Source organism: Maylandia zebra, linkage group LG4 (assembly GCF_041146795.1).
Source record: "Maylandia zebra isolate NMK-2024a linkage group LG4, Mzebra_GT3a, whole genome shotgun sequence".
Classification (NCBI taxonomy): Eukaryota; Metazoa; Chordata; class Actinopteri; order Cichliformes; family Cichlidae; genus Maylandia; species Maylandia zebra.
The window spans coordinates 28,650,685-28,663,683 of NC_135170.1; the positions used below are offsets into that span (position 1 = coordinate 28,650,685).

The 12,999-nt window shown below is 41.7% G+C and overlaps 1 protein-coding gene across 2 annotated transcripts; it reads right to left on the minus strand.

Annotated features, from left to right (window-relative positions):
- Window positions 1–63: 63 nt before the first annotated feature.
- On the minus strand, window positions 64–12,139 carry ezh1 (enhancer of zeste 1 polycomb repressive complex 2 subunit). Of its 2 annotated transcripts, none has more exons than XM_004552265.5 (20): window positions 11,915–12,139; window positions 10,611–10,786; window positions 10,214–10,339; window positions 9,413–9,535; window positions 8,861–8,978; window positions 8,136–8,366; window positions 7,462–7,564; window positions 7,009–7,172; window positions 6,732–6,823; window positions 6,466–6,619; window positions 5,279–5,463; window positions 3,808–3,899; window positions 3,652–3,680; window positions 3,422–3,547; window positions 2,150–2,328; window positions 1,967–2,062; window positions 1,791–1,872; window positions 1,620–1,700; window positions 1,436–1,520; window positions 64–1,350 (listed from the first exon to the last, which is right to left on the minus strand). In XM_004552265.5, the coding sequence occupies exons 2-20, from the start codon at window positions 10,782–10,784 to the stop codon at window positions 1,290–1,292; spliced, it is 2,301 nt and encodes a 766-aa protein (XP_004552322.2). In that variant the 5' UTR covers window positions 10,785–10,786; window positions 11,915–12,139; the 3' UTR covers window positions 64–1,289. The 2 variants fall into 2 exon arrangements, with proteins under 2 accessions (XP_004552322.2, XP_004552321.2); XM_004552264.4 differs by having other exon boundaries at window positions 11,682–12,138.
- Between the last annotated feature and the right edge of the window lie 860 nt (window positions 12,140–12,999).

Here is a 12,999-nt window from a genome sequence, read left to right on the forward strand (position 1 = left end):
AATGTGTTGTTCGAGCTTTCAATGTAGGGAGCATTTAGCACAGATAAGGACTAGGGTGGCATCTTTAATGTATAAAGTTAAACTTTTATTTTTATAGGCATACACTGTACACAGCATTAAACTCCATTTTGTTCATCTCTATTGAGAAAGATCTCATTTCAAAGTGGGCTTTTAATGTTTTATAAATGAAGAACAGACCAAACGGCAAGTGTGGACATAAAAAAATAAAGAAAAACAAATGAAAAAGGATCATTTACATTCACATGTGGGGGGCCTTAATATTTGGTCAAACACTAACAAATTTGTTTTTTCAATGGTCATAACCTTCATTGGTTACCTTTAACACAGCTTTGTTACGCAACACAGCCATGTTGTTTCAGCACTTTTCTTCCTGGAATCATTTGGCACTTATTTATTTGCAAAGGAAACATCTACTCTGTGACTTACTTTCCTGGCAAAATGCGAGAGTATCGGGCTGTTGTAAACACAAAGATAAATGCTTGACGTATGCATGCCAGTCTGAGTACCAATAATAGGATAATGTTTAAAATGAAAAGCAGAATGAGATCTCTTCACCATCATCTACAGGTTACATTCAGTCAGTCGGTTTCTCGTCTGGTTGCCTATTTTTGCAGAACAGTGATATAAATGCACAATAACTTATTTTACCATAAAGATGGATGAAGTTGCTAGCTGCATGACTGCATGACTGCACGTTAACAACAGTATCTGTCCAAAGCTAATGTTGCATCTAACATGTTTAATGGATGGTTTGTCACATGCATTTCATTTACCATCATTACATACACTGTAAAAAATTGCATTACATACTGAATTCTCAAAGAAAAGCCAGTCAATAAGTACAGTAACAAAACTGCTGAGAGTTACACACTGTGCTATGGGTTATTTCGGCTTTGTTTGCTTTGACGAGATGGAATAAAAAATTTGAGATGCTCTCAGTACAGTAAGTGATAGGGATTAATAGTATTTCCACTTTAAATAGTTTAAGCTTGGTTGATACAGTTTTACAGGTAGGCGGATGTGTCTGAGCAGATGAGGAGGAGAGCTAATGGCTGTCACTGAAGGAGGTGGTACAGTGTTTGTGGCGCATGAGCACCTGCAAACAGCGGGGAGGGGCTTTCTATTTTTGGAAGTGCAGCAGGGAGGGCAGAGACGGTGACTGCTGATAGAAATTTGTCAGCTAAATGTGATGCTGCAGACGGGGAAAGAAGCATTAGTAGGTGGCTGAGGAGTTAAGGACCAGTTCTGAAGGTAGGCAGCCGATGAAGCTAAGACAAGTCTACCTCCCTCTCTATTCCCACATATTTGAGGGCATCGGCTTGGCTGTATCTGTGGGAGGAAACAGTATGAAGAGTGTGAGTTTGTATACATTATCTCTTGAAGCTGGAGATTACAAAGGGGCCTTCAACTCTACCTGTAATCAAAGAAGAGTTCCTCTCCTTGAAGGATAGCTCGTTTGGCAAATATTCCAATGCGGTGGTCTCCATTTACCATCACCACTGCAAGGGCAGGGAATATAACATCAGACAAAATAACTCTTATAAAGCTGCTGAATTCATATAGTAAAGCAAAGTGACCCCCACCCCCCCTTCACTGACCTTTAGCATAGCAGTTGGGATTAACTGAATGATTTGCAAAGCGGATTTTGTTCCCCTTTCGTGTGGCATCCACAACAAAGTCTAAAGAGAGAAACAGAGTATGTTATGGGTTTTTTAATACACTGCAGTGGTACGCCTGGCTTAGAATTTTACGCTGTGGGGAATACGTGCCGTTGTTCAAGTTGAAAAGGAAGCTAGACATGTATTTGTCGTAAATCCTTCCACGTCGGTCTGCTTCATCCTGAGAGATCAGCTGCTTATGCACACATATAGGAAAAATAACACTGTAAGCACGCAGCATGGATGATGTATTTGAAAATAAAATCGACTAAACTGCACAGACTTGCCTCTCCGCAGTATTCAGAGATGAATTCATTCTTCTGAACAGGCTCTTTGATGAACGTGCCCCACCCAGCAACATCAGAGGGAGCCAAAAGCAGGTGCTAAAAACACCATATGATATTTGAGTTATTTAATACCACTAAATTTCACTCTTTAAAAATTTTAAACAGCCACATCTTCCAGTGTACCTTTTTCAGGCCTCTCTGGATGCTACAGTTCTTGCAGGAGACTACTTTACTGTCCCAGTGGTCTGCGGCACCGCACGTCATGCAAAGATCTGGGTCACATTCTCTTACAGCCAGGTAGCAGGGACATTGTTTAGTGTTGCACTGAGTCTTACACCTGCAGCCTGGGAAGCGGTTTTGGCCTAGACAACATTTAGACACAGAGCTGCTTTGAAAGGGGAATTGCTGACATGTTTTATAAAGAAGTTAGCAGTAAACCAGAAATATACTACATTATGTGAAGAAATATCATTATGATTAAAAAACTCAATAAAAAACAACAACCCTGAATTTCGAAATACAGTTGCAGAAGAGGAGCTCAGAGGTTGAGTAATGCTGAGAGGTTCATTAATCAGAGACCTCTGCTGGCAGACATGCTGAAATACAATTTTGAGGCGTGTAACATAACACCCTCAGGGCAGATGAATGGAAGGCTCAAGCAAGAATAACGGAAATGTCTTTCCAATAGCCTATGCTTGGAAAAAACCTGTCCATACTAAGGCTGCTCAAGGCAGCCTATCGCTTCCCATTCCCACCACGAGTGGATTTTATACTTCTGTATCATCAAGCACCGTTTAGCTCGAGCTATTTGACTCATACTGACGCAGGAGACGATGTTATATATCAAGCACAGAGCCTGTCACATCCCTTTGATTTCACTCCAAGTTTTTAATGCACGCACATGTGGAACTAGGGCCTGCTTCCTGTTTGGCCCCGGCTCTTTGCCGCTACGGGAAAAGGCGAGGTAATCAGGAGATGGGAGGAGAAAAGGTGACTAAACCAGCACAGATGAACAAATCAAGCAGAAAAAACTCCTCTTCCGAGACCACAGAAAAAAATGTTTGCTTAATCTTATCCTCTCTCTTTATTATCAACTCTCCAGAGGGCATCATACAGAAAAAGCATTTCTCCACCATGTGGCCATTTAAGAAAACACAGTTCTGGGGCATTGCTGCTGCAGCAAATAGCTCATTGTGAATGCAGCTCTCTGTGAAGCAGACACCCACCTATCCCTGCCAGAGGACAATTTCTCCTCTGACCGCTGCCAGACTACTGCAAAATCGTTTTACATTCTGCTGCCCTGCTCTACTGTGGCCTGGCAAACGGCTTCTCAGTGGAAAATGTGATTATAACAAACAATCTTCTTTGAGCATCGCATGGTCAAGCAGGCTATTGTGTTTTTGGTAGAATTAAGCCACAAATTGTGATGAAATGAATAAAAAAGTTAACACTTACACTCATGCTCACATTGGCAGAACTTCTCACAAAAATTTTGGGTCATTACACACGGGCAGGAGCTGTCACATGGGTGGTCGGGGTGGTCACATGGCTGATAGTTGTACACTTGATTGGATGAGTTATCTGGAACAACAGAGGACAAAGCCCTCAGACTGGAACAGTAAGCTGTGTTGTATGTCAGAAGGCATAATGAAGTAAAAACCATGTCTTTTTTTAGTTATACATACCTTTCTTAAGTTGAATCTTTGCCCACAACCTGTAATATGCATTAAATATATTAGAGAGCTTTATTCCTCTTTGCTAAAAGCTCAAATTTCTTTCACACCTATTCCGGAAGACGAAACAATAAGTCAGAGAAAAGATAATAACAGTTGAGTTCTTGCCTATGCTTCCTTTTCTTCTTTTGAGGGGAGATGCCTCCATCTTCCAAAGGAACACGATGGATCAGAACCTCTTTCACTGCAAACTCATAGACCTTTGGGAAATGACAATGACGTGGACGACATATCATCTTGCAAGTTCAGCGTGCAAGCAAACAACTATGAAGACATTCTGCAATTATTTTGTGCAAAGTAACAAAGGCACCCAAGTTTCAAAACAAGCTGCTTATCTAAAACCCGACTGCAGAGACCAGACATTCACATGCATCTGTGTGAAAACATGCTCAACCACTTCTGGTTGCTAAAACCCAGTTTTGGCCTCTTTCCTGGGATGTACACATACATAATGCAGCTGGTTTCAGCATTTCCCCTCAGAGAAGCAGTGGGTGGGTGGGGCAGTCAGAATATTAGCAGCCCAGTACAGATTTGTTTGGCCATGGAACAAGTGGGGATACAAGGGTTGGATATCAAGGGTGACGCTTTTTAAATAAATGCACAACTATAAAAACTTTTGAAATCTAATTTTTTAAAATAGCAAAATGTTCCCAACAGAGCACTCTCATGCACAGCCCAAGGGAAGCTGGGAATGTCTGAACAACTGCATCATGAGGGAAAATGAGAGACGTCACATCTGGTTGGCATTCCTCTTTATGGTGCCATATGCAATTCTCTCTGTAGTAAGTCCAATTATCCACACCATAAAACCACAAGCACCGGATGCACGTTATTATACTTGGACTGACGCAACAGAAATCAGCAGCGCAAGTATGGTTTGTACTTTATTTCAAAAACAACTATGAATCAGTTTTAGAGAGTTTTAGTTGAGTTCATAGACTACAAAAAACACACTTCATAGTTAGTATAGTTAGTAAACAACAGATGTGAGAGGTAATCAGGCACAACTGAGGCACAACTGAGATTCTCTTTTTCTTTTTTGTTTTGTAGTCTACAAAGAGGTTAAGAACTGTTTTACTTATACTTCCTTGCATTTTCTTATGAAAGCATCTGTACTGTCATTATAAAGCAAGCTACATTTTAATGTCTGTTTACTGGTGCATTGGTTCATATGACTGAAACTGTTTAACAAAGCTATTTGTGAGTTATGATGGGGCTGTGCAAAATGTATAAAATGATGTCAGTTGAGTCAAGCTGCTCTAAAGGCAAGTTTGAAAAGGAAATCAAAGGCATAGAGTTAGCAAGAAATCTCTGTGCACTGCTCCTCACTTCTGCTTGAGGCTTCATGTCTCCAGGCTACATTTGCTGCTACAGGCAAAACATGTTATAAACTCTCAACTACATAGTTTGAAATCTAATTACCGGTACACTGCGGTTAATGTAGCTATCCTATCTGGACACAGAACGAAGATAAAGCTGAAATAAAGTGCAATTATTAGTGGTGACTAATATTTAGTAGTTTTAACACTAACTTTCAAACCAAAACAAGTGAACACCTGTATGTGCCTGTATGTTTTACCTCCTTGCAGTTCTTTGTACCGATGAGGCGAGCAATAGAGCAGAAGTTGTTGAAGTATGTGCCGTGTAGCACCCGGAAAAGTGACTCCTCTGCTCCACTCCACTGGACGACACAGCACGCCTGCTGCTCCCCGTCATCATCTCCTGGACGCAGCTTGGTGGGAGTCTGGCACCGTGAATTCCCCTCTTTTTTACACACAGACATACACAAACATATTTTGGGGATTTAGCTGGAAAGCATTTTGTCACATTTTTTTTTTACTCAACACGTATCTGAACAAGCAAGCACTTTTTAAATTACTTGGTCTTGGCAAAGTTTGTGACAGCTTTTATCCGCAATCATGCAATAAAAGGTGCTCTAACCTTGCACAAACATAAAAGCTGCTGTTTCTAGAAGCCGTCTTTGTATATAAATGGACACAAAAGGGACTGTGAGTTTTGATTGGGGTTTTGGATATCCAACAATGATGCTCGTGCCTCCACAATTCAAGACAGCGCATGTTGCCAGGCAACAGACTGCATGGAGCATTACTGTGGCCACATGCTCCAGCGCTGAGTGTCTTTATTAATCTGCTCAACAATCTGCTTTTTCCACATTATCCCAACACATGTGGGAGACTCTGCTGAGTCACTGCCTGAGTACCAGGAGTTTCCAAAACTAACACAGGCTTCTGGTAAGGAACTGATAGAAATCAGCAACAACCTGAGAATGAATAAGAGAAAGAAAAACAGCCAGGGGTGTGTGCGCTTATTTCCTTCCTCTTGCTCTCTGCATGAAGAAATCAGTAGAAATGTGAAAGAATATAGTGCAGTAAAAGTAGTGAGGTGGAGAGGGAACAATGTGTTTATGTTGAGGCTGAAGCATGCAAAACTAATGGCTAGTTTATTTTTCTTGGCAAGAAAGAGCTGATACTAGGAGGAGATTGAAGAGGGAAGGAAAGGAGAGAGGATGTGGCTTGAAAGCTGTCATCTCTAGCCAAATTTCACTTTCCTTAAGAGGGTTAGACAGGGTGGACAGCCTTCTGGGGGGTGGATCTCAGAAACGAATTAAAATATATACACTATCTATACTGCATGAACTCATAATGAAGAAAGACTTTTGCTACCAGAAAGAAGAACACATGAACTGATTTTTTTAAATTCATTCATTCATTCAAGAGTAAGTGACATTTTGAGAAGGTGCCCCACCTGAGGAGGAGGTGGTTTCATGGTCACTGTTGGGTTCTTCAGCAGAGCCAGATGGTCCAGGGCAGCTGGAACTGGTTGGACGGGGCTGCCTCCGTCGCCTCCGAGACTTCTGTGACCGCAACATATTCTGATCCACAAACTCTTTAGCCCCTTTCTTCACAAGAGAAAAGACGTAGAACATTTAAAATATGATCAGGAGGAAAACATAGGGAGTTCTAATGTGTAGAGAATGCATGAATGCATCAGTTAAACAACTGTGGGCATACCTGTAACAGAAAGCAGTCTACACCGCATGGCTCAGTCTCCATGCGGATCTCCTTATTCTTCCTCTTGTAAACATTGGGTGTAGCATGAAAAGCTTCATCAACAGAAAGAAAAATTTTTGACCCCTGTTTTTCATTATGTGGTTATTAGTAGCAGCTTCATGGAAAAAAAACAAAAGACTCAGAAATAATAAATATATTACCCTCAAAACTCAGAAGGAACACTATAATCTTAATATATACATTTCAAACTTTGAAAGAATATATAAGAAGCTATTACGGTGGAGGAAACAGTCGTATTTGAAGCAGCGTCTGCAGAAGAGTGTGTGGAAGGAGTGTAACGACTGCTCTCTCTGCACAGACTTTGCAAAAGGTCCGTCTAGGTTGGGGGTGCAGAGAGGGGGTAGCTTCACTGGACTTGGCGGCTCCAAGAGGACCTTGTACCTGTGGAGGACATATGAAAAGTTTCAGCGGGATGTGTCACTTCTTTGTGGTTCACTATTGACGCTCATTTAACTTAGTGAAACAGTGCTGGACAAAGATGAAGATTTTTTCTTTCTGAGCACAGCTCTTTCAGATGCTGATGTAACTACCCCTTTGAGTTGGAGAGCCTGACAGGGAGCGACTATTATTACTTTCCTCTCTGACAGCTTTCGTCTCCATGGTGAACACTAAGCAACAGACTGCCCGGCATTGTGCGTACAGATCCCCGGATAGACTACACTTTTCTTACTTTTCCTTCAGCTCCTCTGTGGTGCCTTTGTAGGGGAACATTGAGGCGATCGCTGTAAATATCTTATCATTGGGGATCTTCTTGCTGCTGGACATGTCCTTCACTGTGGGAGACATGTGATGTGAATCACCCAGGTTTGTCCAGACATCAGGTTTTGATACACACTCACAAACAAAGGTTATGCAATATGTTCTGTTGCAATGGTAAAGTTCCTTCAATTCTCAAGGTCACTTGGTAAAAAAAAAACATGATAAAAGAGAAAAAAATGATGTAATAAGAACACTGTACATCTCTTTTACCATTATCTTTGATTCACGTTCCCATCTTCTACACATGTATTTGTGAATCAGTCTCTAAATGACAGTGTGCCCAGGTGTGCTTCAAATGAACTGTCACTAAGTGTGTATATAGCCTAGTTTTCCATAAAGCTCGGTGCATGAGGTCATTCAGTTCTGTAATTAGAGCTGGGCCATATCAGTGTAAAGGACAAATGGGTTCACTCACACACAGTAGGGACACAGAGGCAGCTTTAAGGCAAACAACGTCAGCTCAAGAGCTGCTGTGGCAGGGCGACCTTGTGGCAGGTGTGTAGTGCAATGACACGAACAGCATGAGCCTGTACTTTTCTTGTTCTCATCATCTGAAAACACAAATGCGCCAAGCTGAAGACTCACCCTCAGTAGTGCTTCTCCTCTTCCTCCTGACAAATGCCAAAGATCCAGCTTTGTTCTCTTCCGAGCCCTCCACTGAGCTCCTCCTCATCACCCTCTCTTCTTCTTTCTTCCCTGCCATGTCCCCAACAGTTCCTGCTGAGGCCTCCTCTTCTTCGTCCTCCTCGTGGTCAGAATACTGGCTCAGGGCGTCCACTAACTCTTTAAATATCTCATCACTGATGAACCCTCCCTCTGGAACACAATCGAGATGTCATACCGACAGTTATCACCAATTAAATGTGTGATTCTTGACTTTTTTATTAAGAAGGCAAAAAGTCTATTTGGTTTTAAAAAGTGCAGGATCATTGAAAATCAAAATTCAGTTGTTCTATGCTATCCCTTTTATCCTATCCACTGAACTGTTTGATTAGTGAAGTACGAAAAGGATGCAAATCTTAAAATCGCCAAATTTCAACTTAACACCTACTGGAGATTTTTGGACCAACATATCAGACAGTACTCCCCACCCCAATCAAAAACAATCAGAGGAAAGAATTGAAGAATTTGAAGAATGACATCCAATTCCACCAGCAGAGTTTCAAAGATTTTCAAAGAAAATCACTGACAATATACACTGAAGCTGTTCTGTCGGTACGAGGTGACCCATTACCTTACTAAGACACTTGATGCTGCATTTCCTTTAATATGTCTCTTGTTTGCAGGGACATATAATATTCAACACAAACCTCTGTCACCATGAACACCGTCATAGTTGTCAATCAGTTCTTCCAGGAAAGCCTCGTCTTGCTCCAGCACTTCATCGCCCATGTAAGGGATGTTGTGGAGGAACGTTTCATCCTCCACCTAGAACATACAAACTTTGGTTAAAACAAGTCTCTAACTGCAGATGCTTCAGAGGGACCAAAACTGTAAAAGCAATAGACAATCACACTTGTTAGCAGAAATTTATTCATGGCCTGACTGAAAAAAATAAATGAAAAGTTCTGTTGTAAAAGTGTTCTGTGAGCATACCCCCGTTTTTTGGATATGTTTTTCAAAATGTAACTTCTGTGGAACAAACTCCTATGTTATAGCTCGATAACATATGTTCCTGAGTTTATTCAGCTGCCCTAAAAGTTCCATGAAAAGAGAATTTAATAAGAAAAGAGCAGAACATTATCAGTTTCCATTTAACTCATAACTAGAATCAGATGAATTAGTAACACATTATATTCAGGGTGCTCTAAGGGTGATATGACACTGTAACTGTATCAATGACAATTGTGTTTTATTTATACCATAAAGTTGTGCTGCAGAGGGGACCAGGAGTACATAAAGGGGATTCCAGCTACTGTTGACAGTGGTCTCATGGCAATGGCTTGAGTTTTGAATCCTGGGAAGCCAAACTCCACTGTACACACCTGTAAGATAACCAGAGGTGGCTTGAGAATCACCAGATCCCAGAACAATATGCTGCAGCACTCGGCCGTTTTATAACTACACACTTGCTGCTTAACTCTGAGCAGGGGGAATAAAACCAGTTAACACAATACAGCCGACCGTGACAGCATGCGGGAGGAGAAAGATGTGGTTACACCATCAGGCTGTATGTATTATAAGCTCCCACAAGGCCGCAGACTGTTAGACTGTCATGCGATCCACTTCTACCACACGTCTCTTTCCCATCCAGTTGGGAATCGGTATAGAAGATTGGGAGGCATGAGGAGATCTCAACATGATGTTCAAGAAGGGATTTCCTCACAACACATTCACATTATAAAAATATATTGAACTTCTAGCTTAGCCAGAGCATCTTGGACAGGAATAAGAAGATGTACCGCAAGGTTCAGATAATAGTACAAATCATGTGTCCAGCCATTGTCTTAATAGTCTCCATCGCTCTCTTTTTTGCATATTTTGGGGGGCTTTTAGCCTTTATTGTGATAGGACAGTGGAGAAAAGACAAGAAAGGTGACAGAAGGGAATGAGCGGTTTCAAACCCTGGACACTGCATTACAGCATAAGGGATGCCTGCTCTACTAAAGCTAGATCAGCGCCCCATAATTTCTCCATCTCTCTCTGACAGACCACCCACCCACCTTTTTCGTGGCCAGACCCCCATTAGCGGTTGACAGAGGGATGGACTGAATCCGGAGCTTGGACCATTCTGTGTTTAGGATATTTGTCTGTTGCTCAATCTTTTGCCTGTTAGACATGAAAAGGGTCTAGAAAAAAAAAAAGAGAAAAAAGGACCAAGACATACACACTATTAACATAACATACGCATTGAGAACTGCATACAAAAGACACACCAGTGTCACACATGCAAATTAAGCTTTGCTCTTTATTTGTTAGAGACCATTGCACAAAACCCTGATTGCACAAGAGAAAAGATGTCTTGTGCCAAATTTAGCTACGACCTTATCTTCATTCACAGACCCTGAAAAAAACCCCTGAACATCTGAATTGAACTTGTGTGACGTCAATGTGACTCACTTTGACCTCTTCTGCTTTTTTAAGGCGTTTGACCTGGCGAAGGCGCATATACTCAGACTTGACCCTCCGTCTCCACTCCAGCATGCTGCGAGAAGGGATAAAGGAGGAAGACTGAGGTCTTGGAAGTGATGGGGCAACACCGGTGCCAGGGGCTGCTGCAGCACTTTCCTCCATGACTGTTTAAAAATAAAAGGAAAGCATATGACAAACAGGCCCAACTTCAAAACATTCCACTTTCATATTCAGATAAGTTACGTTTGTAAACTTAGGCTTGTTTTCATGTTTTCTGCCACAGTAACTACTTTCACTAATTACATTAAATCTATTATAGGCAGTAGTTTTGATGTAATATGGCTGCAGTCCATTTCAGTTACCTTATTATAGTACTAATGGGCTTACTATCGCCCTCTGTTTCTCACAACCCCCATTTCCCCATTCACCCTCGCCGATGGTCTCTCTGAAAGAGTGCCCCCATCTGTTAGCAAAACAAAACAGACGTCTAATGCAAAAAAAAAAAAAAAAAGCCTCCTCGAGTGCTTTACGGGCCTTTTTCTGGTAGACTGCTTCTGCTCTTTTTGCAAAACTTGGGGGAAATTGACTGAATTATGCGCATACAGCGCGACAGTGTGCGCATCTATGAATACAGCACATGAATTTAATAGCACGGGGCATCCACATTGCACAGGAGTGGGCGTGCCACTTCAGAAAAGCAGAATAGAAAAGTGCGTAGTACAGTTTTTCTGTGTTTCATAATCGCCACGCTGAACATCAACTTCCCCGTCTGAACTCAAACGGAATTAAAAATAAATACGAAGGTAAAACTGAGCTCGGGGAAACTGCTGCACTTGATTTTTGGGGGCTACGAGACGTGCACACGTTTCAGACACATGAAGCTATGAAGTCCGCGACGTCCTGTAAGTGCAGCCCCGTGCCAAGAGAGCTACACAGTACCCATTTAAATGTAGAACACTCTAAAGACGTGCGACCGAACAGCACAATGACGGCACGTTACACTAGCGCTCGGGTGTGCACGTCAAGATCTCCACATCCAGTGTCGCAGTTATTAAATACCTTTAAATCCACGTCTCGTGTCCTATTTGTTGCGACAACAGCCCGCAACGCGACCAAGTCCCTTTCTGTTTTCTCTCTCTCTCTCTCGTTTTTTTTTTTTTAGTAGAGAGATCCGGAGCAATTCAAAGCTGTGTTTGCTATGGCTCTGACGCAGTTATCATCTCCGCGCAGCGAGGGGATCTCCGAGAAATCTCTATCCATGGGCATGGTGCTGGAGGGTGTTGTTGTTGTACCTTACAAATAACTGCGCACTTGGCTTGGTTGATCCACTCGAGCAGGAGGGTGACGTCTATATTATGATCACAGCCTTTCCAAGCAGAGGAGGATTTATTACTATTCTGCGTCCTGGGAATAAAAAGTAGCGTGCAGCAGCCGCAGCACAGCCATTTACACGCATACACAGGAACTGATGCAACTGTCCGGAGTGCTAGATCGCCATCTAAATGCGTGAAGGCAGATCACTCTGTGGGTTTTGATAGTAGAGCAAGTGCAATCACATAATCTTAAATATAGCTCCACTCTATAGGAGCAAAAGAATAAAATGGCCTAAATACACATTATGAATACACGTAGTTTTATAGGAGTATCGGGTATTTAATTATATATATATATGTATATAAAAAAATAAAATAAACGCAAAATAAACTTCTCACAGAACCTGAAAACGGATGCATTAATTCAGCCTGCCCACAGAGCTGAAGTAACTGTCTAGCCTACGAATTAAAAATAATAAATACTTGGACACTGGAACACAGTTTCCGGACATTCCAATGTACTGGGGTCAAATGGAAACCAATTCAGCTGCTGTTCAGCTCTTCTCCTCCAGGGAGAGCCCGACACACAAAGATAGAGGGTTGGATGAAGGGATTCACGCCACTGATGCTGTCACTTAACCCACGTAAAACCCACTATACAGCAAGCTGCTGCAAGCAAGCTGAAAACACAATCGAATGATGTTTTCGATGGACTTTGATTTGACGAGCAGCGATATGAGAAAGCATAATGACTTGAATTTACAGAGAAGTATATTAACCTCTGTATGAAGCAGATTGGTTTAAATCTTTGCATATGTGTAAGTAGCCAAACGTCACACCCCTTTCGAAGGGAAATGTTTAATTTAACACATCACACATAAACCGGACGTAGGGTTCACGTGGTAACAGTTGATCTCATGCGATTTTCTGGCTTGATTTGATTTAATGTACACAAGCTAACTCCTAACACTATAAGTAATTACGATAAATTACCAATAGTCACATTACTATGGAGGCAGTGATTCTGATTTGTGCATAAAATTAAAATCAGAGATAATCAGTTA

What these genes read in the sequence shown, in the direction of transcription:
- ezh1 (XM_004552265.5), bottom strand. Translation starts at nt 10,784, where the DNA reads ATGGAGGAAAGTGCTGCAGCAGCCCCTGGCACCGGTGTTGCCCCATCA. An exon ending in AAAAAGCAGAAGAGGTCAAA is followed by an intron (nt 10,340 to 10,610) that starts GTGAGTCACATT and finishes TTTTTTTTCTAG; the next exon opens with ACCCTTTTCATGTCTAACAG. An exon ending in CTGCCAATGTGAGCATGAGT is followed by an intron (nt 2,329 to 3,421) that starts GTAAGTGTTAAC and finishes AATGTTGTCTAG; the next exon opens with GCCAAAACCGCTTCCCAGGC.